This window comes from Geotrypetes seraphini, chromosome 18, assembly GCF_902459505.1.
Source record: "Geotrypetes seraphini chromosome 18, aGeoSer1.1, whole genome shotgun sequence".
Taxonomy (NCBI): Eukaryota; Metazoa; Chordata; class Amphibia; order Gymnophiona; family Dermophiidae; genus Geotrypetes; species Geotrypetes seraphini.
Genome location: NC_047101.1, coordinates 919,897 through 945,017, shown reverse-complemented (window position 1 = coordinate 945,017; position 25,121 = coordinate 919,897). Strand labels below are relative to the sequence as shown.

General features: G+C 43.7%; 1 protein-coding gene across 3 annotated transcripts; it reads left to right on the top strand.

The window, feature by feature from the left end:
• The first annotated feature begins 3 nt into the window (after positions 1–3).
• On the top strand, positions 4–24,725 carry B4GALT7 (beta-1,4-galactosyltransferase 7). Of its 3 annotated transcripts, none has more exons than XR_004537480.1 (7): positions 4–150; positions 220–504; positions 1,746–1,971; positions 6,108–6,191; positions 14,737–14,841; positions 15,477–15,800; positions 24,349–24,725. XR_004537480.1 is itself a non-coding variant. In XM_033927031.1 (6 exons), the coding sequence occupies exons 1-6, from the start codon at positions 101–103 to the stop codon at positions 15,630–15,632; spliced, it is 906 nt and encodes a 301-aa protein (XP_033782922.1). In that variant the 5' UTR covers positions 4–100; the 3' UTR covers positions 15,633–16,010. The 3 variants fall into 3 exon arrangements, 1 of the variants encoding a protein (XP_033782922.1); XR_004537479.1 differs by lacking the exon at positions 24,349–24,725 and adding an exon at positions 23,834–24,276; XM_033927031.1 differs by lacking the exon at positions 24,349–24,725 and having other exon boundaries at positions 15,477–16,010.
• The last annotated feature ends 396 nt before the right edge of the window (positions 24,726–25,121 follow it).

The window sequence follows — 25,121 nt, the reverse complement described above, 5'->3', positions numbered from 1 at the left end:
CCACGTAACCCTCGGCACGCACGCACGCACGCACGCACGCACGCACGCCAGCCAATGGGCTTCTTGGGCGGGCGAAGCGGACTGTGTGGCCGGCGACGGGATGTACCCGCTTCGGAGGAGGCCGGCCTTGGCTCTGCGAAGAGGCGGCAGGTGAGTGGGTGGTGGCGGCTGGAGGGAGCCGTGGTCCGGGACCCCTCTGACTCTCTCTCTCCGCTGCAGGTGGTCGTCGCTCCTGGTCGCCGGCCTCCTGCTGCTCGTCCTGTCCCTCGTCTGGTTCCACCTCAGCTGCTCGGCGGAGCGGGACGAGCCCTCGGGGCCCTGCTCGGCCCAGCCCCCCGGCGCCTCGGAGCAGCTCTCCTGGGCTCCCCATCGGCTGGCCGTGCTGGTGCCGTATCGGCAGCGCTTCGAGGAGCTTCTGGCCTTCGTGCCGCACCTGCACGGCTTCCTCGGGCGGCAGAAGGTTCGCCACCGGATCCTCATCCTCAACCAGGTGGACCGGCTCAGGTACAGCAGCCTCTGGCCGCCGCTGAAAAGTTCTCGGCCCAACCCACTTCCTACCACACTGAAGAAGCAAAAGAGAGTTAAGAGCAAAGATGCAGCGAGGTCAGGGAGATCAGCTAAAATAAAAGAATGGCTTAGACACAACAGGGAACGGGTTAGGTTTGCAGAAGCTGTCAGCCAAGTGCCAGTGACACTTTCAAGTGGATTTTGCAGCATTTTCACTGCTTGATGAAACAGTTACACCAGACTAAACAGCAGTCCATGCACGAAGCTTCTCCAATGCCAAGGAAAGTTCATAGCCACAGTGTTTTGGGATCAGGAAGGTGTTGTAATGACAAAACAGTTCATTTTCTGTCCTGGGTTAAAATTAGTGCAGAATACTATTGCAACTTGCTGTGCCAATTAAAGAAGGCATTGAAAGAAAAAAAGGGAGAGGGAAGCTGTGGAAAGTTCTCTTTTTACAAGACAATGCACCTGCTCATAAGGCTGGCAAAACAATGGTGGGGTTTCAGTGCATCCACCATCCACCCTACTAACCAGATCTTGCTCCATCTTACTTTTCTGTTTCCAAACCTTAAAAAGAATATTTTTTGGAAACTTCAGACATGATGTGCCAAGTTTTGAACTTAGGGGTGAATATGTGGAATAACTTGTAAGTTTCATGGCTCCAGGTCTTTCCCTTCTTGGATGGGCTGAGAACTTTTCAGCACTCTCTTGTATCTGCATTCCTCTTGCTTGGGGTTGTTTTTCTGCTTTGCTCTTTTCTGTGCCCCATATTTCCTCTTCACTTTCATCTGTTCTTGCAGTGAGCTGAGTTGCTAATAGGTGTTATCTGGCTCAGATTAACAGACATACTATACTGTAAGTGGTCTGTCAACTCCATCTTCCATTAAGAGTAATAGAACAAACAGTTCTTCACAACAGCATTTAATGGCTTTGGAGTGTGGCCGCCAAATCCTTGCTAGTGGTTGTCAGCTGTGGATAGGTTGTGTTAATAAAATCAAATCTCTGATAGAAGTTCATTCATAGGGCTTTTGTCAGATTCTCTTTTATCTTGTTCTCAGAAAGTGACAAAGAACAGCAGCAGTAGAGGAAATGCACATATGACTATTGGTTAAAGTATGTTTTTTTTCTGGCTCCTTGTGTGCCAGTTTCGGGAGTAATGATATTGCAGGACTGTATTCTCTCTCTCTTTTTTTTTCCCTTTGTTTTTGTTGTTCACATTGTATCTGTGTTTGCATTAGATTTAACAGGGCCTCGCTAATAAATGCTGGCTTCAAGGAGAGTGGTAATGACACAGATTACGTCGTGATGCATGATGTGGACCTGCTGCCACTCAATCAGGACTTGGATTATGGGTACCCTGCTAGTGGCCCTTATCATGTGGCCTCACCAGAGCTTCACCCCTTATACCATTACAAAACCTATGTGGGAGGAATACTGCTGCTCACCAAACGGCATTATGAAATGGTGAGGTATCCAGAAACATGTCTGCATATATATAGGATGTTGTACATACTAGAGAAATGATGAAGAATTACAGAACTCGTATGTAGCAGAAATTGGGGGAGGGTGGGAGTTGATAAAATGGTATACAGAGGGTTACTGGAGGACAGAGCACACAGAAGGGCTCCCCAGGTGACTGATTTCAATCTTCTCTTTGCACTTTCTTTTTTTTTTTTAAATTCTTTATTGATTTTTCAAACTACAAATGCGCAATAAATGATTCACATATTTGCACATTACATAATAAGTGCAACAAAACTTACAAATACTACTGTATAATGAAATTTCCCCCACCCTCCCAGCTAATAAACAAATATAATAAAACCTTCATGAAATTATTCATAAAATCCTTGAATCAATTCTATTCCCTTCCCTTCACACACACCCCCCCCCCCCCGGATGTGTATGTTTACTTGACTATAAAATTAAATTAATTATTCCTCTGTACAGTATTTAGCCAATGGCTCCCAAACATCCATAAAATTCTCCCCAGTGTTCTCCCCAGAAATTTTTTCCAGCTGGGTGGCATGAAAAAGTTGCCGTTTGGGGCGGGATGGGGAAATTTGGTCGTGGGGAAAATTAAATGTGCACTATTTTTATTAATTATTATTATTATTTTTCAATGCTCAATATGACTCCCTTTTTTAAGGGTTGACACTTAGGCAGTGTTCCAGTAGCATTTAAGCCAACCTTGTAAAAAAGTAATGCAGATCCTTTTATTCCGAATAACTACTGACTAGTATCGAACCTTCCATTTCTTTCAAAGCTACCGTACTTGAGAGAGTGATATTCAACCAACTTCAAACTCATGTTGAATCAGTTAATGCTTTGCATCCCCGGCAATATGGTTTTTCTTTAAGACATAGCACAGAGACAGTAGTTCCTGCCTTAGGGCTCCTTATACAAAGCTGCGATAGCAATTCTGCCACAGCAAATGCACTGAAGCCCATAGGAATTGAATGGACTTTGGTGAATTTGCCATGGGAGAATTGCTACTGTGGCCTTATAAATGGGGGCCCTTACTGTGTGAACTCCATAGTCACCTAGACCAGTGTTTCTCAACTTTTTCAAGTCAAGTACCCCCCTAACTCTAACAAATATCAACCAAGTACCCCAGCCCAAGCTCTGCCCGTTACCCCACCCCCATTTATAATAGTATTAATTGTAATGCAATTTCTTCCATTCATACACAATATAATCTTATTAATTCACAATGGTAACCACAAATTTTTTTTTTTTAAACACAAAGCACACTGCATGCAGAGAAAATGATAATTATCATTTATATTTGTTTTATTTTTCAAAATGGTTAAGGCAGATGACTAAAATATGCAATATCACCTCAGTAACAACTATAGTGCAAAATATAGATAGCAAATTATAAATTCTCAAAACTGACACATTTCGATCACTAAATTGAAAATAAAATCATTTTTCCTACCTTTGTTGTCTTGTGATTTCATGAGTCTCTGGTTGCACTTCCTTCTGACTGTACATCCAATATTTCTTTCTTTCTGCTTCCTGCATGCTTCCCCTCCTCCAGACCTCATTCCCTTACCCAACCAACATCTCTCTGTCCCTCCATGAGTCCAACTTTCCTTCCTCTCTCCTCTACCCCTATTGGAAACATGTCTCCCTTTCTTTCCCTCATCTGTTATGATCTTGCATCTCTCTGTTCTTCCTCAGGGTCTCCCCTCCCCCACCCCAACTCTTCTCTGTCTGCACCTCCCATAGTCCAGCATCTGCCTCATGTCATAGAAAGATGATGGCAGATAAAGACCAAATGGCCTATCCAGTCTGCCCCTTTGGTCCAGGCCTCTGTCTCTCTGTTGCTTACAAATACCCCCCATCCCCAGCATTTGTTCTCCTTTCTTCCAGGTCTTTCTCTGACACTCTCTCTCTCTCTCTCTCCTTCCTCCCTCCTTGGTCCAGAATCTTTCCAACTCTATGCAATCTCTTTCTCTCTTCCCTCTATACATCCCCTAGTTCAACATCTGCCCCCCCCCCCTTTGTTTCAGGTTTCTCCCTCTATCTTCCTTCTGCTAATTTTTCGAGTCCTCCCACCTTTGTTTCAGGTCTTTCTGTATCTCTCACTGTCTTCCACCTCTCCAGGACCTGGTATATGCATATCTCTCTTCTCGGTTCAGGGTGTTTCCCCTCTCTGCAGTCTCTTTCTCTCCCTCTATACCCCTCTAGTCCAGCATCTGCCCTATCTTCCACCTCCCTTTTAGTTTAAGTCTACTTTCCCAACTTTCCTCAAGATCCTTTTCTATCTCTCTGTCTCCTCCTCCTCTACCCCCCCAATGTCTAGATCCAGCGTCTCTGAAAAGTTTTTTTAAAAGTTACTGACAAATTCATACGCTCTTTCCTCTGTAATATCAACCATAACCCCCCCCCCCAACTCGCTCACATTCTTCTTTCTGAAACTCCCCGAGCGCAGAAACAACCACAAAATCACCCTATACTGAGCAACAGACACTCCTCTGAGCTCTTAACTCCTGCGCTGTAGTGTCCAACTTCTTTTTGATTTGAGTCAGGGTTGCCAAATACAGATTGTTTATTTATACACTGCACATATCCCAAACAGGCTATTCTTTTGTTTTTATGCAATTCAAAAAGACATGGGGTATACACACAGCATAAAGTATAGTATACTTCCAATCAAAGCAAAACATAACTCCCCCCACATACACACCAAAAAAAGAGGAGCTCATGGGGTGGGGGAAAAGAGGTTATCCGCACAGTGAGAGGATAACTTACATGGATCAGCAGGTTCAACTCTAGAGAACTTTACAAAACCCACCAAACCGCTGAGCCTGTCCTGCAGGATTAAATAAAGAGGGTGGCTGACAGTTTTATGCCTTAGCTCCTCTTCCTCAATTATCTTCCATTCGACCCCTCTACATACAAAACAATAAAAAGGAGGCGGGGGAGGGGGGGTTGAACAGAATTAAATAAAAGCAGGATCGGACTTAGAAGTCAGCGGCCCATAAGTCTGCCTTAGGAGGCCTGCATTCCGTCTTCAGCTCATCTCCCTCTCCCTTTTCCTTACAACTTTCATTTTGGCTTCCCTATGCTGTGAATTTTGACTTTTTTTTTTTTTTTTTTTACAAAACTGGTGGGATATGGGGAAAAAAGACTTACAAGAAAATCTCTCCTGGTGAGGCAGTTAGTAACAGTGGGATCTGAATTGCCAGCGCATTATCTCATTACACGAAGGCTGTCACCGCTCAGGGAAGGAAACAGATGGTACAGTCAGCAGCAGCATGTGCACACACACAGACACCTACACACGCCTCTCACACTGATGAAAGCTACTGGTAAAAAATAAATAAATAACCCACCGGTTTACCTCCAAACCTCCTCCCTCACTCTTCAGGCTCCTACCCCAGCTGTTGGCCGTCCGCCCTAGGACCTCTCCACTCCACGAGTTGTAAATTAAGTGCTTCCAGTCGGCACAGGTCTGTCCAAAGATTTTTTGCTCTCCTCTTTGGCCATGGCGGGCTCGCTAGTGTTGGTGCTCTTCCCGTACTGACGGTGGCACGGTTATTTCTCAAAATTGAAGCTCCTGCTGCGGTGCCGGAATTTTCATTGGCTCAGCTAGGGCACAATGGATCAATCACAAATGACCTCAGAGTTCTACGGTCGTTTGTGAGTGGACTGTTGTGCTGCAGCTGAACTAAAAAAATTCAGCAATAGGCGGTCCGGAACCAGCCAAAAAGTAGCCCAATAAAGTGGAGAGATTTGTGAGCTCCTGTAATGAGAACCGCTGTAGCCAGTACTGTCCCGTCAACTAGATTTTGAAGGGTAGTTGTGGTTTCAGTATTTAACAAGTGCAGTTCCAGACTGTCTGTCTGAAATTCACAGCCGGGCCGAGAACACTGCTGTCCTTTGTACTTTCTATGTATTGTAATGAATTGAGACTTACACCATCTTGATGTCTGATGGGTCAAAGGTAGTTTAGCAAATAATTTATTTAAATGTTGGTTGGTTGAATAGGAATGGATGTTGCGGTTTTGCATTTTATCACGAGAGAGTTGAAAGGAAAGGCACTTGGACCTGCTTACTACAGTGCACTTTCTCTCTTTTTCTGCTTGCAGTGTAATGGAATGTCTAATCGTTTCTGGGGCTGGGGTCGTGAGGATGATGAATTTTACCGCAGGATTAAAGGTGCTGGCCTGCAGGTACTATCCTTCTCCTTTATACATTCCACCGGGTACCCCAGCCATGTTTCTCTGTAACCCCCCTTTTCCCCACACATTTGGCTGTCCTGGATCCCACTCGGATGTAATTTAGTCCATCATGGTCCCTCAATAGTTACGTCTTGCTTTTCTGTAGTTTCCATTGCCCAGATAACTACACACAGCTCTACATAATGCCAGAAACTTCACTAAAACCCTGTACCAGGTAGTGCATAACATAACATAAAACTTATATACCACAACTACCTCTCAGTTCAGAGTGGTTAACAAAAGGTTAAATTACTGAACATACACTTCCCCTCCGTATTCGCAAATTCCATATCTACAGATTCGCTTATTCCGCGGTTTTAAACCACAAAATTCATTTTTCAGCCTATTTTAAGCCCTGTAAGCCCCCCACCCTTAAGCCTTACCTGGTGGTCTAGCGGGTTTTCGGGGCAGGAACAATTTTCCCACACTCCTGCCCCATGCAGATCGCTCACAGGAAATGGCTCGAGAGATTACGGGAGCTCAAGGCAGCCATTTCCTGAGAGCGATCTGCACAGGGCAGGAGCGTGGGAAGATCCCTCCTGACTGAAAACCCGCTAGTCCACCAGGTAAGGCTTAAGGGGGGGCTTTCAGGGCTTAAAATAGCCAGGGGAAGCGGGGGTTAGGGGCAGAACTGGCCCAAATATTATTTGCAGTTTTTTAATATTCGCGGGCTGGCTCTGCCCCTAACACCCGTGAATATGGAAGGGGAAGTGTACACAGTTGATAATAATCAATTATTTATCATATTTGCCAAACAGAAATGTCTTCAGGCTTTTTCTAAAGGCTAGATAAGAGATGGAAGTTAACATAATATTACCAAGTTGTTTATCCCATATGCTAGCTTGGTACAAAAGCAACTTACTAAAGAATTGTTTATAGACATAGCCTCTAAAGAAAGGAAACATTTATGTGGCTTATGATTTTTTTTGATTTTCCAATTGGCAAATATAAAATGGTTGAAGAGATAGCTGGGTAGTAGCCAAACTTGAAAATCACTCTCGCTTCAATGGGAAGCCAGTGCAGCCTATAAGAACATAAGAATTGCCACTGCTGGGTCAGACCAGTGGTCCATCGTGCCCAGCAGTCCGCTTGCGCGGCAGCCCTTAGAAGACCAGTGCCTTAATTGAGTCTAGCCTGACCTGCGTATGTTCTGGTTCAGCAGGAACTTGTCTAACTTTGTCTTGAATCCCTGGAGGGTATTTTCCTTTATAACAGCCTCTAGAAGAGAGTTCCAGATTTCTACCACACTCTGGGTGAAGAAGAACTTCCTTACGTTTGTACGGAATCTATCCCCTTTTAACTTTAGCGAGTGCCCTCACATTCTCTTCACCTTGGAGAGGGTGAACAATCTCTCTTTCTCTACTAAGTCAATTCCCTTCAATATCTTGAATGTTTCGATCATGTCCTCTCAGTCTCCTCTTTTCAAGGGAGAAGAGGCCCAGTTTCTCTAGCCTCACCATTGTAAGTTTTGAGATGCAAATTTAAACTAGGTATGGCCAAAATGTCTGGGTAATTTGGAAGCACTGAAGTTGCTGGAATATATCCTTCCAGTGTGGACAGGAATAGTTAGACAAAACTTGATGAACCAGCTGATCTTTTTCTATCTCCCCTCTCTCTTTCTCTGCACAAATCCAACAGACTGCTAAAACCTGTTGTTTCTTTATATCACCAAAATCTGTCTCTTCCTTTCTGAGCATGCTACTAAAACCCTTATCCACACTCTTGTCACCTCATGCATAGATTACTACAATTTGCTTCTCACAAATCTTCCCATTAAACCATCTCATTCCCCTTTAATCCTTTGAAAATTCTGCTGCTTGATTTTTATTCTGTCAGTGTCGCTACACTCAAATTAGCTCTCTCCTCAAGTCACTTCATTGGCTCGCTATATGTCTCCACATCCATTTCAGCCTCCTCTTGCTGACTTACAAGTGTATTCACTCTGCAGCTCCCGTATCTCTCCTCTCTTTCCCTACACACGGTCGGACTTTTTTCAATCTGAAAATCAGGCGAACCGCAGTATTCTGCATAAGCTGTAGCACTTTAATATTCTTCTTACTGATTGAGAATATTACAATAATCCAATGTACTCAGGATGAGGGATTGGACTAATATCCTAAAAGAGGAAAGATCAAAATATGACTTAATTGTTCTTAATTGCCATAATAAGAGATAACATTTTTTTGTAAGGTTAGTATGGAAATCAAAGGTCAATTTGCTATCTAGATAAACTCCCCAAATTTTAATAATAGGTAGAATTGGATATATTATTCCATTTAAATTTATAGTCTTCCTTAATCTTTTCAGATGATGTTGCCAAAAAGAATTTTGTCTTGTCTGGGTTTAATTTCAGCCTAAAATCTTTCATCTATGCTTCAACTATTTTAAGAATGAAATGGATGAGTGATAGAACATCTTTAGTAAAGGCCTCTAGCAGGACTATGATCGTAATGTCATCTGCATAGCTATATAATTTTATACCTAAGGAGGAAAGCTTAAATCCCAAAGGAGCTAAATAAAGAAAGCATGAGAAACAAAGAGAATCCCTGAGGTATTGGGGAAGAAACAGAAAGAAATAACCACTTTATGCTCTCTAACCAGCGACGATTTCAGCAGCTTTTTCACAGAGAAAATAAGGAAGCTACAGCAAGACAATACCCTAGATAACATACCAATGGTTAAACATACAAAGGAAACAGAAGACATAATGGAAGAATTCGAACCAATCACTGAAATCCAGGTGAAGAAACTACTAAGAAGAATAGAGCCAGGCCCACTGTCCCTTGTCCCACTGCTCTATACACCTGATAAAAGAACTCGAAGGCCTGGGACTCTCCTACCTCATGGACATCATCAACAAATCACTATAGTCGGGACAAGTCCCACTTAAATGGAAACTCTCGGTCACAAAACTCGTTCTGAAAAATAAAGATAAAGACCAAGATGACCTCTCCAACTACAGACCGGTAGCCAACCAACCATGGATCTCTAAACTAATAGCCTGCCAACAAATATTAGACTTCCTAGAAAACAGGTCAAAACTTGAACAAGTCTAATCAGGGTTCAGAAGACACCTGAGCACAGAAACCATCCTAGTAGCAGTGCAGGACTTGGCTCTCAAACACCATGCTACTGGGATTCTTGGACCTCTCAGCAGCCTTTGACCTCATCCAACACATACTACTAAAATCAAGATGCATGGCCATGGGCCTTGAAGGAAATGTCATGGCTTGAATAGAAGCAAAACATGAAAACTAAACAGAAGATCAAAATATGCCTGGGAAAAATCTTCGGATGGCTCCAAACAAATGGACTAGTAGCCAACAAGGAGAAAACGGAACTATTACTAATTAGCAAACGGGGAGGAAATAGCCCAAGATACCAGCTAATATTGAACAGCAACACCATAAAATCTTCCATGGGTGGGGGTGAGAAACCTAGGAGTATGGTTGAATCCAAACCTAGTCAAAAAATATCAGGAACACAATACCAAAAAGGTATAACAATGAGGGAGTAAAAGGTATAATATAATAATCAGAGAGAACTCCTCCCTTGTAAATATAAATACTCTTCAGAGAAAGCTTTACATATGGTAGGATTTAGCTCAGAGACACGGAGGGGCAATAAAGGGGCAAACCCTCAACCACCTCACCACCCAATCATCACTTAGTCCTCCACACTTTTTAGATTTTTCTATACTAATTTTTCATCAGCCTATCGAAGGGAAACCCCTGTTTGTTCATCCTGTGGTTTCCAGGTTTATGAAAGGACTTTTCAATGTCAAATCACCTCTCAAGCCGCCTCCAGTGGTTTGGGATCTCAATGTTGTTCTTGCTCAATTGATGAAGCCTCCTTTCGAACCAATAGATTTGACTCATCTTAAATATCTCACTTGGAAAGTGGTTTTTCTCATTGTGCTCACCTCTGCTAGATGGGTCAGTGAGCTACAAGCTCTAGTGGCAGATCCACCTTTCACAGCATTCCATCATGACAAGGTGGTCCTCCGTACTCATCCTAAATTCTTACCTAAAGTGGTTTCAGAATTTCATCTCATCATTGTACTTCCAGTGTTTTTTCCCAAAGCCTCATTCTCATCCTGGAGAAATAGTTCTTCATACTCTGGACTGTAAACGTGCTTTGGTTTTCTACTTGCAATGCACTCAACCTCACAGAATTGCTCTTCAACTTTTTATCTCCTTCGATCTGTATAAGTTGGGCATCCTGTTTCCAAGCGAACCAACTCCAACTGGATGGCTGCTTGCATCTCTTTCTGCTATGCTCAGGCTGGTCTCCCTCTGCAGGGTCGAATCACGGGCCATAGAGTTAAAGCTATGGCAGCGTCTGTAGCTTTCCTCACATTGACTCCTATCGAGGAAATCTGCAAGGCTGCCACTTTGTCCTCTGTTCATACATTCACCTCTCATTGTCTGGATACTTTCTCCAGACGGGGTGGCTATTTTGGCCAGGCAGTTTTACAACATTTATTCTCCTAATTTGCCAACACTCCCACCATCCCATTCTGGTTAGCTTGGAGATCACCCACATGTTGAGAATATGTTGCCTACTTGTCCTGGGATAAAGCACAGTTACTTACCATAACAGTTGTTATCCAGGGACAGCAGGCAGATATTCTCACAATCCACCCACCTCCCCTGGTTGGCTTCTTAGTGAGCTATCTGAACTGAGGTATCTCAGAGGAGACACGGAACCTATGTTCGGTAACAAAAATCTCACGCATGAATACAGGATGTCCGGGGCGGTACTTGGAGAGACCTCCCAAGAAAGAGACTTGGGAGTTCTGATTGATAAGTCGATGAAGCTGTCCGCACAATGTGCGGCGGTGACAAAAAGGGCGAACAGAATTCTAGGAATGATAAAGAAGGGGATCACGAACAGATCAGAGAAAGTTATAATGCCGCTGTACCGGGCCATGGTGCGCTCTCACCTAGAGTACTGCGTCCAGCACTGATCGCCATACATGAAGAAGACACGGTACTACTCAAAAGGGTCCAAAGGAGAGTGACTGAAATGGTTAAGGTGCTGGAGGAGTTGCCGTACAGTGAGAGATTGGAGAAACTGGGCCTCTTCTCCCTTGAAAAGAGGAGACTGAGAGGGGACATGATCGAAACATTAAAAATACTGAAGGAAATAGACTTAGTAGATAAAGACAGGTAGGAAGAACGAGAGGGCACTCTCTAAAGTTTTAAAGGGGATAGATTACATAGAAACATAGAAAAGACGGCAGAAAAGGGCTATAGCCCACCAAGTCTGCCCATTCCAAATTCCCGCCCCTCTGATTTTACTCCCTTAGAGATCCCATGTGAACATCCCATTGTCTCTTAAAATCTGACACGCTCTTGGCCTCAATCACCTGCAGTGGGAGTTTGTTCCAATGATCCACTACTCTTTCAGTGAAGAAGTATTTTCTGTAGTCGCTATGGAACTTCCCTCCCCTGATTTTTAACGGATGCCCCCTGGTGGTCGAGGATCCCTTGAGGTAGAAGATATCTTCTTCTGACTCGATACGGCCCGTGATATACTTAAATGTTTCAATCATGTCTCCCCTCTCTCTTCGTTCCTCAAGTGAGTACAGCCGTAGTTTATTCAGTCTTTCTTCATACGTGAGATCCCTGAGCCCCAAGACCATCCTAGTGGCCATACGTTGAACCGACTCGATTCTCAGCACATCTTTCCGGTAGTGTGGTCTCCAGAATTGAACACAGTATTCCAGATGAGGCCTCACCATGGACCTGTACAGCGGCATCACTACTTCAGGTCTCCTGCTGACAAAACCTCTACGGATACAACCCATCACTTGCCTTGCCTTGGAGGAAGCCTTCTCCACTTGATTAGCAACCTTCATGTCCTTACTAATGATCACCCCTAGATCACGTTCCGTCGTGGTCTTGGCCAAGGTCTCACCATTTAGTATGTAAGTTCTGTGCGGGTTTCTCTTTCCCAGGTGCATTACCTTGCACTTTTTAGCATTGAAGCCTAGCTGCCATGTTGCTGACCACCGTTCTAGCAGCAGTAGATCCTGCGTCATATTATCAGGCAAAGTGTTTTTACCTACTATGTTGCAAAGTTTGGCGTCGTCAGCGAACAGTGATACCCTTCCTCTAAGTCCTTGGGTCATATCTCTTATGAATAAGTTGAATAGAATCGGGCCCAAGACCGACCCCTGCGGCACTCCACTAATCACGCCTGACGTTTTGGATGGGGTACCGTTTACCACCACCCTCTGAAGTCTACCACTCAGCCAATCCTCAATCCATGTAGTTAGAGTGTCCCCTAATCCTATCGACTTCAGCTTGTTCAATAACCTTCGGTGTGGGACGCTATCAAAAGCTTTACTGAAGTCTAAATATACTACATCCAGTGACTCTCCGGCATCAAGTTGTCTAGTAACCCAGTCAAAAAAGCTGATTAGGTTAGATTGGCAGGATCTGCCCTGGGTGAATCCGTGCTGGTGGGGATCACGTAGGTTTTCCTCGTCTAGGATTGTGTCAATATTTTGTTTGATCAGTGTTTCCATGAGCTTGCACACTATAGACGTGAGACTCACCGGTCTGTAGTTAGCCTTCTCTGTCCTGCAGCCCTTTTTGTGGAGTGGGATAACGTTGGCGGTTTTCCAGTCCAAGGGGACTCTTCCTGTGCGTAGGGAAAGATTGAAAAGAACAGATAGTGGTTCTGCCAGGACTTCTCTCAATTCCCTGAGCACTCTGGGATGTAGGTTGTCCGGTCCCATGGCTTTGTTTACTTTGAGTCTTGAGTCTTGATAGATTCCGTACAAACATAAGGAAGTTCTTCTTCATCCAGAGTGGTAGAAAACTGGAACACTCTTCCGGAGTCTGTTATATGGGGAAAACACCCTCCAGGGATTCAAGACAATGTTGGACAAGTTCCTGCTAAACTGGAATGTACGCAGGTGAGGCTGGAATCATTTAGAGCACTGGTCTTTGACCTGGGGGCCGCTGCGTGAGCAGACTGCTGGGCAGGATGGACCACTGGTCTGACCCAGCAGTGGCAATTTTTATGTTCTTATGCAGCACTTGCAAACTTTTTTCAAGTTCTTCAAGCAAGTCTGCTTCGGGGCTCTGTGGATGACGTCACCCACATGTTGAGAATATCTGCCTGCTGTCCCTGGTTAACAACTGTTATGGTAAGTAACTGTGCTTTCTTGTGATGGCTCCAAGGTGGTGCAATGCCCTTCTGAAGGAAGTAAAAACTAGAAAAATATACTGGAAAGTTCAAGAAAGGGATAAAAACCATCCTCTTTATAGACTACTTTAGCCAGTGAAATACAACATAGAGACAGCTGCTAATCCCCCCTCCCCCAATCAGGAACACAATCTATATATATAAAATCGGAGGTATGTGTGTATGTGCCGCGATCACGCAAAAACGGCTTGACCGATTTGAACGAAACTTGGTATGCAGATCCCTCACTACCTGGGATGATATGTTCTGGGGGTCTCGCGGCCCACCTGCACATGTGGGCGGAGCTACAAACAGAAAATCAGATTTCACCCATTCATGTCAATGGAAAAAATGTAAAAAGCTGCCATTCTCACAGTAATTCAAAAACGGCTTGACCGATTTGACCGAAACTTGGTATGCTGATCCCTCACTACCTGGGCTGATATGTTCTGGGGGTCTCTTGGCCCACAACTCTATGTTGCTTGCTCAAGGGTGGGTTCACCCAACAATTTATATGTTCTTGCTCCTGGAGGTGAAACTAAAAATGTTGTTTATAATCACGTTTTGCGTTAGTTGTATTGTATTCATTTTGTCAAATATTTCACATTATAATTTGAATATTGTACTTTTTATTAAGCTGTAAAAAAATAATTTCATTCACCACTATAAAGTATCTTTATTTGAATCCATTTACAGTGTTATTGCTATAATTAAATACCCGTGCAACGCCAGGGCATCAGCTAGTAGGATATAATTAGACAAGGCGTAGAAGCCCAGAACATTAGACTCTGAGGAAGATAATATTTAAAAGAAACATAAAACACGATACAGATATGTATAAATAGATTATATTTAGTTGAATTGGCCAACCTCCTTAGGAGATGTGTAAATATTGTATACTTAGCTGCAGTACTAAACCTAGTATTATATGTAAATATATGTAGGACGATTGATTTGGGATAAACATATGCATATAAGTAGGATGATCGATGTGCCAGTAACATAAGTAGGATGATTGATTATGGCATAATTATGCCAGTATTAATAACTATGTGTTGAAATGCTGTAGAGAGCCCATGTATTGTAACACCTTTACAGAAGCTCATGCAAACCGCTCTGAATTGACTGCCCAGTCATTAGTAGTGGTATAGAAACTCACAATAATGCCACCATGACTTCCACAGCCATCCTGTAACATCAGTCCCTTCCAATCAATTTATCTACCCACAGTCCTATCTCCCCTAAAGCCGTTTTCCTGTAAGTCATAGCTTTCTTCTTCCTCCCCCACCACACACAGCTTCATCGGCCTTCTGGAATCAGCACTGGATATAAGACTTTCCGCCATCTTCATGATCCTGCCTGGAGAAAGAGAGACCAGAAAAGAAGTGCAGCTCAGAAACAGGTAAAACTCAAACGTGTCATGTGAACTGAGAGAGTAGACTGTCTTGTTTCTCTGTACACATTGTTGCTTAAAGCTCCTAGTTCCTGCGGCAACCGAAAGGCAGATTCTGCAGCAAGAGTTAGAAAATTATGTATGTAGCTTATTTGCATATACTTGCATATTTTGTTAAATGTAAACTTGGCATTTTTAGAAAATTGTCATTTTATGACATCATCTAGTTATTTGGCTCTTTACTGAGGGAAGTGGTGGAGTATAGCAAATAAGGGAAGTGTCAGAGTATATCTTGCATGAGGGAAATGGAGAATGGAGTTCAGGCATGGGGAAAGAAAGAGTGGGATCCAGGATTAGGCGAGGGTAGGATGGATGATTTGCTGACAACCTTCCTGTTACTTATCTCCTTTCTCACCCCAAAGCTCTTCTAATCCCCTCATTTGCTCTCTCCTAACACCTCTGATTCTCTCATTTACTGCCTGAGACCCTTGCACTTCCTCTCATTCATTTTCTCTCTGATCTCTTCACACCCTCTTGTTGCAGATCTCCTTTCTAATCTGCTGTAGGGATAATGTTTTCTACCTACATGATATTTAATTCTCTCTCTCTCTCTCTCTTCTTCTCCCCCCTTCCCCCGGTCTTAGGAACAGTTTAAAGTGGATCAGGCAGGGGGACTGAACAATGTGAAATACAGCATACAGTCGCGTACAGATGTCACCATTGCTGGAGCCCCCTGTACTGTGCTGAACATCATGTTGGAGTGTGATGAGAGCCAAACTCCCTGGTGTGTGCTTAGCTGAGGTTGGGCCTGGCATTGGCATTTGCTGCGTCTCAGAACTGGACAGCAAGGAACTTAGCATCTAAAACAAACAAGACTGCTCGGAGGAGGCTGCAACACACTTTCTGCACTGACCCTGGTTTTCCACCAACTGAGGGGACTATAATGAATGCACTGCTGGAAACTGAAGGTGGGCTGCTACTGCCTGAGGACTGAACTCTGCTTTTACCCCTTCTCCCGGGATACCCTCGATTATGCTCTCTATCTACCTTGCTCAATTTTAGTCAATTGCAGTGAGTCTCTAAAGCAGGGGTAGGGAACTCCGGTCCTCGAGAGCCGTATTCCAGTCGGGTTTTCAGGATTTCCCCAATGAATATGCATTGAAAGCAATGCATGTAAATAGATCTCATGCATGTTCATTGGGGAAATCCTAAAAACCCAACTGGAATACGGCTCTCGAGGACCGGAGTTCCCTACCCCTGCTCTAAAGGATAGACAAAGGAACAGTAGTAAATCTGGGCTTAGGGCTAGATTCACTAAACCCCACTTACCTTTCTGATCTGGGGCCGAGTTTTAGCGTTGACCGATCCACTAAAGGCTCCTGAAGAAAGCCCTCTGGGCCATCAATAATTGACCTCACGACACTCAATATGCTGGTATAAGTAATATATATATGTTTTATTAACAATCAATAACAGGTTACAAGAACAAGTCTTTCAGTATATGGAGCCGACATAATATACATCAAGCACTTGAGTATACCTAGGTGTCTGTCCTGAAACAGGCCTCAAGAGACTGTCCTTTTATATATTTTTGACAGCCTGAGACCAAGTTGGTATATATTACATTTTAAGTTTCCATTGGTTACTTACAATTCGTCATTTCACTTTATCAGTTTCTTAATTGGTTAGTAATTTTACTTTTCTTGAGTTATACTGTGCATAACGCCCATTTACTAAAAATGCTGCCTATTTCCCAATAGATGCCATTTTAACATCAAGGTCATCAATTTCTGGGCAAGGGTCCACCCATTCCAGGACTTTTCTTGTTTAACAGTTAATTTTATATTCTTGGTCAATAGTCTGTGCTAATCCTCTTGAGTTTGCTTCCTTATTTTTATGAGACATCAACAGATGTTTAAGTCAGTCGCTATGTGAAAGAATAAGTTCCGCTTGACTTGCTTTATCAGCATTTCGCTTGGCTTGCTTATCTCAGCAAGAATAGATTGTGTAAAAGCTGACAGTTTTAGTCAAAGTGTATCTTCAGCCGTCTTAGGCCTTCAGATGGTGTTGGGCCTATTTCTATTCTGGGGATTTCAGGGGATCTGTCTTCACCTCCAGTAACATGGAGGGCTTACCTATCTTCACCTATACGTACCTGCACAGGTCTTCTTCCCCTCCTTTCTCACGCCCCATGCAAATTACCTGATTGAACACACGCCCACAAGTGACCCCCCCCCCCCCCTCCACAGACCGATTGCGATGCAGGCACAGACCATCGTTGTTGGGCATAGATGTGATCCACACATGCGCTTGCTCTCCTGCACAAGCAAGGTCAAAACAGGGGGAGGGGTGCCCAACAGGAGACGAGTCTTTTCTTCTTTTTTTAAATTGCGGATTAAACAGAATCTTCTGGCTCCAAAGTCTTGGGTTATAAAACATAAAAGCCTCAGCCAGAACACGCTTAATTTGCCCTGACTCTCCTGCTGTCTGCTGCCCTTCCCTGCAGTGCGAGCCCGTGGTTTTAACCTGCAGATTTATAGCGGGGCTGTACTGCGGCGTGTTCTGGAAGGGAGGAGGATGTGGCAGACGGTTGGGCCTCGGATCCACTGGTTGGCGAAGAGGCCTCAATTGTGCGTATTTTTCACCGGGAAGAACTGCAGGAACTTATTCTTCAAGTGTCTTCAGTTTTGCACTTTGAAGAAGAAGCTAAAGACCCCCCTCGGGTTGTGACCCCTCTGCTGTGGGGGATCCGGTAGGCCTCCTGATCCTTTCATATGCATCAGGATATTCAGGATGTGGTGCACGCACAGTGTAAGACTCCAGACGTGCATTTTGACTTGGCAGGATCCATGGCTCGCCTCTATCCCATTCCTGATGTGGGTAAGGATACCTTTAAAGCTCCCATGGTTGATACTGTGGTTTTGGCCATTGCTCACCGGCATATGGTGCCAGTGGAAGGCGGTTCAGCCTTGAGAGACCCCCCCAGGACTGCAGAATGGAGTTTCTCCTTAAACAGAGTTTTGACGTGGCTGTCTGGGCAGTCCAGGCAGTGATTTGCAATGGTCTGGTGGCCAAAGCCTGTTTCCAGTGGTCCAAGCATGTTCTTGATCGGAAGTCTGCTGACTGGTCTTTAGTGGATCAGGAGGTGGCTAAGATTGAGCTCAGCGCTTCTTATCTTTCTGATGCCATGTATGATTTGTTGTGGACATCAGCCCTTGGAATGGCCACTCAGCATACCCTCTGGCTTCATGGTTGGTCGGCAGATGCGGCCTCCCAGTTGAAGCTCGGTAAATTTTGGGGTTTCTTCCTCTTTGGTGAGGAGTTGGACAAGTTTGTTCAGGCCTTGAGTGACTCCAAGGTGCCTTGGCTTCCAGAGGACAACCCTTGTTCGTTGTCTCAGAGGCTCCAGCTGTGGGTGTCTGCGTAAGCTTCATAGGTATTGTCCTGGCCAGAGTTTGGCTGCCTTTCTTTCTAGATGTTTCTAGAAGGAAAAGCAGCCCTTTCGTAGAGCCTGCCAGAGGAGGGGTAGGTGGGTCATGACACCTCCGGCGATGCCCCCGCCCATCCAGGCCAGTGATGGTGTTCGAGTCCTTCCTTCAATTCCGGTGAGAGCCCGTTTACAGGAGTTTTACTGGGGATGGACTGTGATCACAACAGTTGTGGGTCCTAGAGGTGATTCGAGATGGCTATGCTGAGTTCCCCTTGTCAGTCCGCTTGGAAGAACATAAGAATAGCCTTATTGGGTCAGACCAATGGTCCATCAAGTCCAGTAGCCCATTCTCATGGCAAATCCAGGTCACTAGTACCTGGCCAAAACCCAAATGGGCGTGTTATCAGACTCTTCTGAGGTTGGTGGAGCTCTGGGCCAAGATGCCTGTGCCTTCCTTGGAGATTCGCTCTGGAAGGTACTTCATTTACTTTGTGGTGCCCAAGAAAGGGGTGTCTTATTGGCCTATTCTGGATCTGAAAGGTGTAAACTGAGCGCTCTAGGTCCTTTTGTTTCAAATGGAGACCCTCAAGTCAGTCATCTTAATGGTACAGCCCTGAGAATTTCTGACTTCTCTTGACCTGAAGGAGGCTTACCTTCATATTCTGATTCAGGATTCTCATCAGCAATTCCTTCGCTTTGCGATTTTGGGAAAACATTACTTTTCTGTGCTTTTGTTTGGTCTGGCCACGGCTCCGTGTACCTTCACCAAGGTTATGGTGGTGGTGGCCTTGCGCATGGAGGGCATCTCTGTTCATCCCTATCTGGACTACTGGTTGATTTTGTGCGAAGTCCTTTCAGGAAAGCTCCCGGGTCACGGCTCAAGTTGTGGAGTTACTGCAGTCACTGGGTTGGGTTGTCAACCTTTCCAAGAGTTGGTTGGCTCCGTCTCGGCATTCTCTTTGACACTAGCCTGGGCCAGAAGTGGCTTGGGAAGACAAAATCAAACTTGCTCAAGCACAACACAGATATACCCCCTACAAGACCATGTCCTGTATATAGTTTCCAAGTTTATTAGTTTTTAATATACCGACCATCAAACAAATGTCTGGCCGGTTAACAATAAAATTTAAAAATAGGAGAAACAAAAATATACAATGATAGGCATTTAAATAAAAGAAGTGAATATAGATGACAATAACTGGACAAACTTGAAGGTGAGGGTGGGGGGGAAGGGAGGGAAAAGTTACATAATTGAGAAGAGAGGGAGATAGTGGGTTTGGGATAGAACATAATGGATAGGGTCGCTTTGTTGAGCCAAATGGTAGCTTGGAGTATAGAAGAAATAAGAAGAGAAGAAAGAAGAGAGAAAAAAAAAAAGAAAAGCGAAAGAGAAGGATTGAATTATGATTAATCTAATTACTGTTGAATGCATCGCGGAATAGAAAAGTCTTTAAGTTGATTTTAAATTTTATTAGCTGTTGTTCGTCACGGAGGTATTGTGGTAAGGAATTCCATAATGTAGGGGCAGTTACTGCAAAATTTATTTTCCGAGAATAGTAAGAATCTTTTAAGGAAGGGATGAAGACCTTGTCCTGTATATAGTAGATGCTTTAGAGCAGGGGTGTCCAACCTGCGGTCCCAGTCAAGGGCGATGCAGTGTTTTCCTCTGCTGCCCCCGAGTGTTTACTGTCTTGCCAGCTCCCTCCTCTGTCTTGCTGCAGCGTTTGTGCGACCCCAGAAAATTTTTTTCTTGCCAATGCGGCCCAGGGAAGCCAAAAGGTTGGACACCCCTGCTTTAGAGAGTCTTCCATACAAAAATAAGTCAATTCAGGAGCCAAACCAAGTAGTCAAACAACTGCCTGTATGTGCTGCAATCAATGCTTTAGCTGTAGCCCTCAATAGTGATGCCTACCTTGCAGGTTATAGTCCCTCTCAAGTAGTTCAAATGTCTTAAATTACCCTTCTGAAAAAGCTGATGGTTTTCTGTCTGCAGCAAGGTCAGCTGGTGGGACTTTATCATCCGTATTCCACTTTGTACTACATAATGGAATTGGAGTAGTGTCATAATGCATTCGACTGAGAATCTGGGTAACTGGAGCCAATCCCCTGTGTAGTTCCTTGTGATCCTGGGCAAGTCACTTACCAGCCCCCACCCCTATTGCCCAGGTACAAAAGCTTAGAATATGAGCCCACTAGGGACAGAGAAAGTCCCAAAGCAAATGTCTTCTTCACCCCAGAGCAATTGAGGGCCTTTCTGGACTTAAGAAAAATTGCTTAAGTGGCAACTGATAATGAAAAAAAAAAAAAGGAATAGTGCTTTTCAGTGTTAATAGCCTATGCCTAGCATCTTTTCTTTCTTTCTTTCTTTATTGAAAGTTTAAAATTTCCTCATTTGGTTTGTCCTCTCAAGTAATATTAGTGGTCTAAGGAAGTAATCTATTCCTCTTTATTTCTGTGTATATCTTTAAATCTTATTTTTACTGTGTTTCATCAGCAAGAAGTTTTTTCTTGTAAAAAAAAGTTTCAAAATCAATTTAAAAAAACCCCAAAACAAAACCTAAACCAAACGAGAGAGTACAGAGAAAGTACCTGCATATAATTTTTTTTTTATATTGCGTTGGTTCTACTACAGAAAGATGGTGTATCAAATGCATGTCCCTTTACTCTTCCATATTCTCAGGCAAAAGGTAATAAAGAGACATCATTAGCTCATGAGTAAGACTTCATGTTAGATTATGCCTGGTTAAGTTGCTTTTAATATTGACACTCCCTCGTGTTTTTAGATCTGGATGGGGAGCTAGAATTAGAATGGGGTGAAAATGGCATGCTTCATAGAAACATGATGGCAGATAAAGGCCAAATGGCCCATCTAGTCTGCCCATCCACAGTAACCATTATCTCTGATCAAAACTGAGAGGGATTCAGCAACTGCAGTAGTTGGGAAGCAGGATCAGTGCAGGGCAGACTTCTAAATTGGCAGGGAGACACAAAGAGGCTCATTTTCAACCTATGGAACTTTGAAAATGAGCCCCATAGCACATTCCGGTTTTCAGGATATCCATAATGAATAGGCATGAATGAAATTTGCATATAATGGAAGCTGTTTATGCATATTCATTGTGGATATTCTGAACACTTGACCAGGACCAGGTTGAGAAACACTGCCATAGCATACCAGTGTTTAATCATGAAGAAGTAGAACCTGAGCCTTTTTGGGCAGACCAGGTGGACCATGCAGGTCTTTGTTTGCTGACATTTATTATGTTATGTTACTATGATAGCAAAACACTTAGTGGATACAGGTAGAACACCCCCTCCCCTGTTGTGATAATGTGAAATCAAATGCCCAGCCTGTTACAGATAGAACATATATCAAACCATCAAAGGGGGGAGAACAGTATTAATAGACTTATATGTATATGGATCCCTTTTTAGATTCAATAACAAATAGACTGAAGTGCATTCCTGAATACTTAGGCATCACCGTCCTTCCAATATTTAATGTGTCTAAGGTTTGGATCCTCCAAACTGGCTAGGGGAAGAAGATGTAAAAGGATGGTGAAATTATCCACATACATCTTACATTGCATATTGTTGACTATTTGGCAACTGTTCATGTCTGGATGAGTTTAATAAAGATAACTTTCTATAAGTTAGTAATGCAGGCAAATATTGCTCAAGAACTGGAGTACAACTCTGAGGTGTTATGGCATTCTTTTGCCCCATATTTTGATGAAAAATTACTACCATGGTTCAGCACACTCCCCATATGCAACCATTCAGGCATTACACCATTTACATATGTGTTTAAAAATAGATTTTTAAAAAAATTTAAATTGTATTATTTGAAATGTGTTTTTGAGGAAAATCTATCTAAAGAGCGATTATAGTCCTAGGGTTATTCATCAAGAAATAAGGATCAGCTTTCAATTACATAGCATGAACATAAGAATTGCCACTGCTGGATCAGACCAGTGGTCCATCATGCCCAGTAGTCCGCTCCCTTGGCGGCCCCTAGGTCAAAGACCAGTGCCCTAAGTGAGACCAGCCCTACCTGCATACGTTCCGGTTCAGCAGGAACTTGCCTAACTTTGTCTTGAATCCCTGGATGGTGTTTTCCACCACTCTCTGGGTAAAGAAGAACTTTCTTATGTTTGTATGGAATCTATCCCCTTTTAACTTTAGAGAGTGCCCTCGTTCTCCCTACCTTGGAGAGGGTGAACAACCTGGATTTATCTCTTTTCAAGGAAAAAAGAGGCGCAGTTTCTCTAATCTCTCGCTGTACGGCAACTTCTCCAGCCCCTTAACCATTTTAGTCGCTCTTCTCTGGACCCTTTCGTGTCCTTCATGTACGGCGACCAGTGCTGGACAAAGTATTCCAGGTGAGGGCGTACCATGGCCCAGTACAGAGGCATAATAACCTTCTCTGAGCCCTTTCTTAATCATTCCTAGCATTCTTTTCGCCACCGCCGCCGCACATTGCGTGGACAGCTTCATCAACTTGTCAACCAGTACTTCCAAGTCTCTTTCCTGGGGGGGTCTCTCCAAGTATCGCCCCGGACATCCTGTATTTGTGTATAAGATTTTTGTTACTGACATTCATCACCTTACACTTATCCACTATTTGTCACATTGCAGATCTTTGCAATCCTCCTGCGTCTTCACTACTCTGAATAACTTAGTATCATCTGCAAATTTAATCACCTCACTCATCGTTCCAATTTCCATATCATTTATAAATATGTTGAAGAGCATGGGCCCAAGCACCAAACTCGGCGGCACTCCACTGGTGACGCTTTTCCAGTCCAAGTATTGTCCATTTACTCCCACTTTCTGTTTCCAGACAGTTTCTAATCCACGTAAGTATTTCACCCTCTATTCCATGGCTTGCAATTTTTTGAAGTAGTCGTTCCTGCGGAACCTTGTCGAACACCTTCTGAGGCTGTATATTCATACAATATTTATATTTTTCTGATAAATGAATTCCATTAATCCATTCAAAAGGTCACAGGTAATTTTTCTATCTAGAAGATATCACAGATGCCTGGTTTTGCATTTCTCAAAGCTGTGAATTTCTGTCTGCAGAGATAAAATGTTATAAAACATAGCATCAAGAGCAAAGAAATTGACCCTGGAGAATCCACAGAAAAAAAAGTCCAAGACAACCAAAGAAACACTGTGGAGAGACAATGTTCCTGATATGGATTTTATTAAAAAAAAAAAAATCAACATAGCAATCCACATAAAAACCATAAGGACCTAGTCCACTAGGAGCGTTGGACCCAACATGGTCCATGTTTCGACAATTAGTCTTCCTCAGGGTTCCCTGTTAGTTCTAGGGTGTAAGATACATGGCAAAGCTAAACAATCCAAATGTACTACTGCCACATAAAGGGCTCTTTTTGTGGCAAGTGTAATGCAGCCCATTCAATTCCTATGGGCTTTATTGCATTTGCTCTGTCAGGACTCACTGCCATAGTTTCATAAGTGGCCAAAGATAGGACTGACTTTTATGTCATTCCATTTTTGAGATGAACCTGAATAAATGCTGATTTTTTATCGTCCCTCCAGACCGGCACAGAATGGTTTCACTCTCCTCAGCCAGAATACAATGACTTTTGGCAGTAGTACAAGTGAGCTGTGCAGTCCCCCCTCTACAATCAGTCTGTTCTCAGTCTCTAGCAGGTGGAGGAGGTAAGCCTGTGCAGTCTTTCCTCTAGTTGGTTAAGGCCTGTTGGATGTGATTAGTGGTCTTTTTGTCCCTGGTTTTGTTTGCCGGACAGAGCTTGGGGGACCCTTTCGTGGATTCGTCTGAACTCGGGGGTGACACACTCAGGCGGCCGAGTCCCTCCCCCCCCATTTTCTCCTACCTCCCCAAATTTTAATTAGAGGTAATTCAGCTGTACACCTTGCCACAGTTCAGGCAAAGACTACAGCTTTGAGAGCCTGTGGGGTCTGCTCCTTTGTTAATTGAAGTTTTTACTTACAAAAAAAAAAAAAATCATGAGGCAGGGGCTGGTCTGAGAGGAAGCATTTAATTGAGCTTAATTGGTTTTTATTGCTAACCAGAACTTTTTCCTCCCTAGCTGTTTACAATGAGCACTTTACAAGAGACTGAAAGAGTGCTCATTGTGTTCTCAACGAGTGGTGGATGCGGCCGGTACGTGAACAAAGTCTTTGCTTCCCATATAGCAGGAATGGACAATGTCCAGGCGGACTTCCTCAGTTGTCATGTGCTGGAACCCGGCGAGTGGTGACTCGGGCTAGAAGTCTTTGAGTTGATTGTTTAGTCATGTGGTTGGCCGGTCATGGACCTAATGGCTACAAGTATCAACGCCAAAGCGCTGAGGTTCTTCAGTCGGCACAGGAATTACCAAGCAAAAATATATTTGTTGTTATTACTGCATGTTACCATCATTTTGATACAGTTGTTATGAAGAAATAAAAAGTTGAAACAAGCACCTATTCCATTTTTTGGGTAATATTGAGTGGCAGTGAATACAATGAGTAATACTAAATAAACAGAAATGGTATTGGTAAGAACATAAGAAGTTGCCTCCGCTGGGGCAGACCAGAGGTCCATCCTGCCCAGCGGTCCGCTCCCGCGGCGGCCCATCAGGCCCACTGCCTGAACAGTGGTCTCTGACTAATTTTATAATTTACCTCTAATCCTGTCCCTATAACCTTACCTCTACTCCTATCTGTACCCCTCAATCCCTTTGTCCTCTAGGTACCTGTCCAGACCTTCTTTGAAGTCCTGTAGCGTACTTCTGCCTATCACATCCTCCGGCAGCGCGTTCCACGTATCCACCACCCTCTGAGTGAAAAAGAACTTCCTGGCGTTTGTTCTAAACCTTTC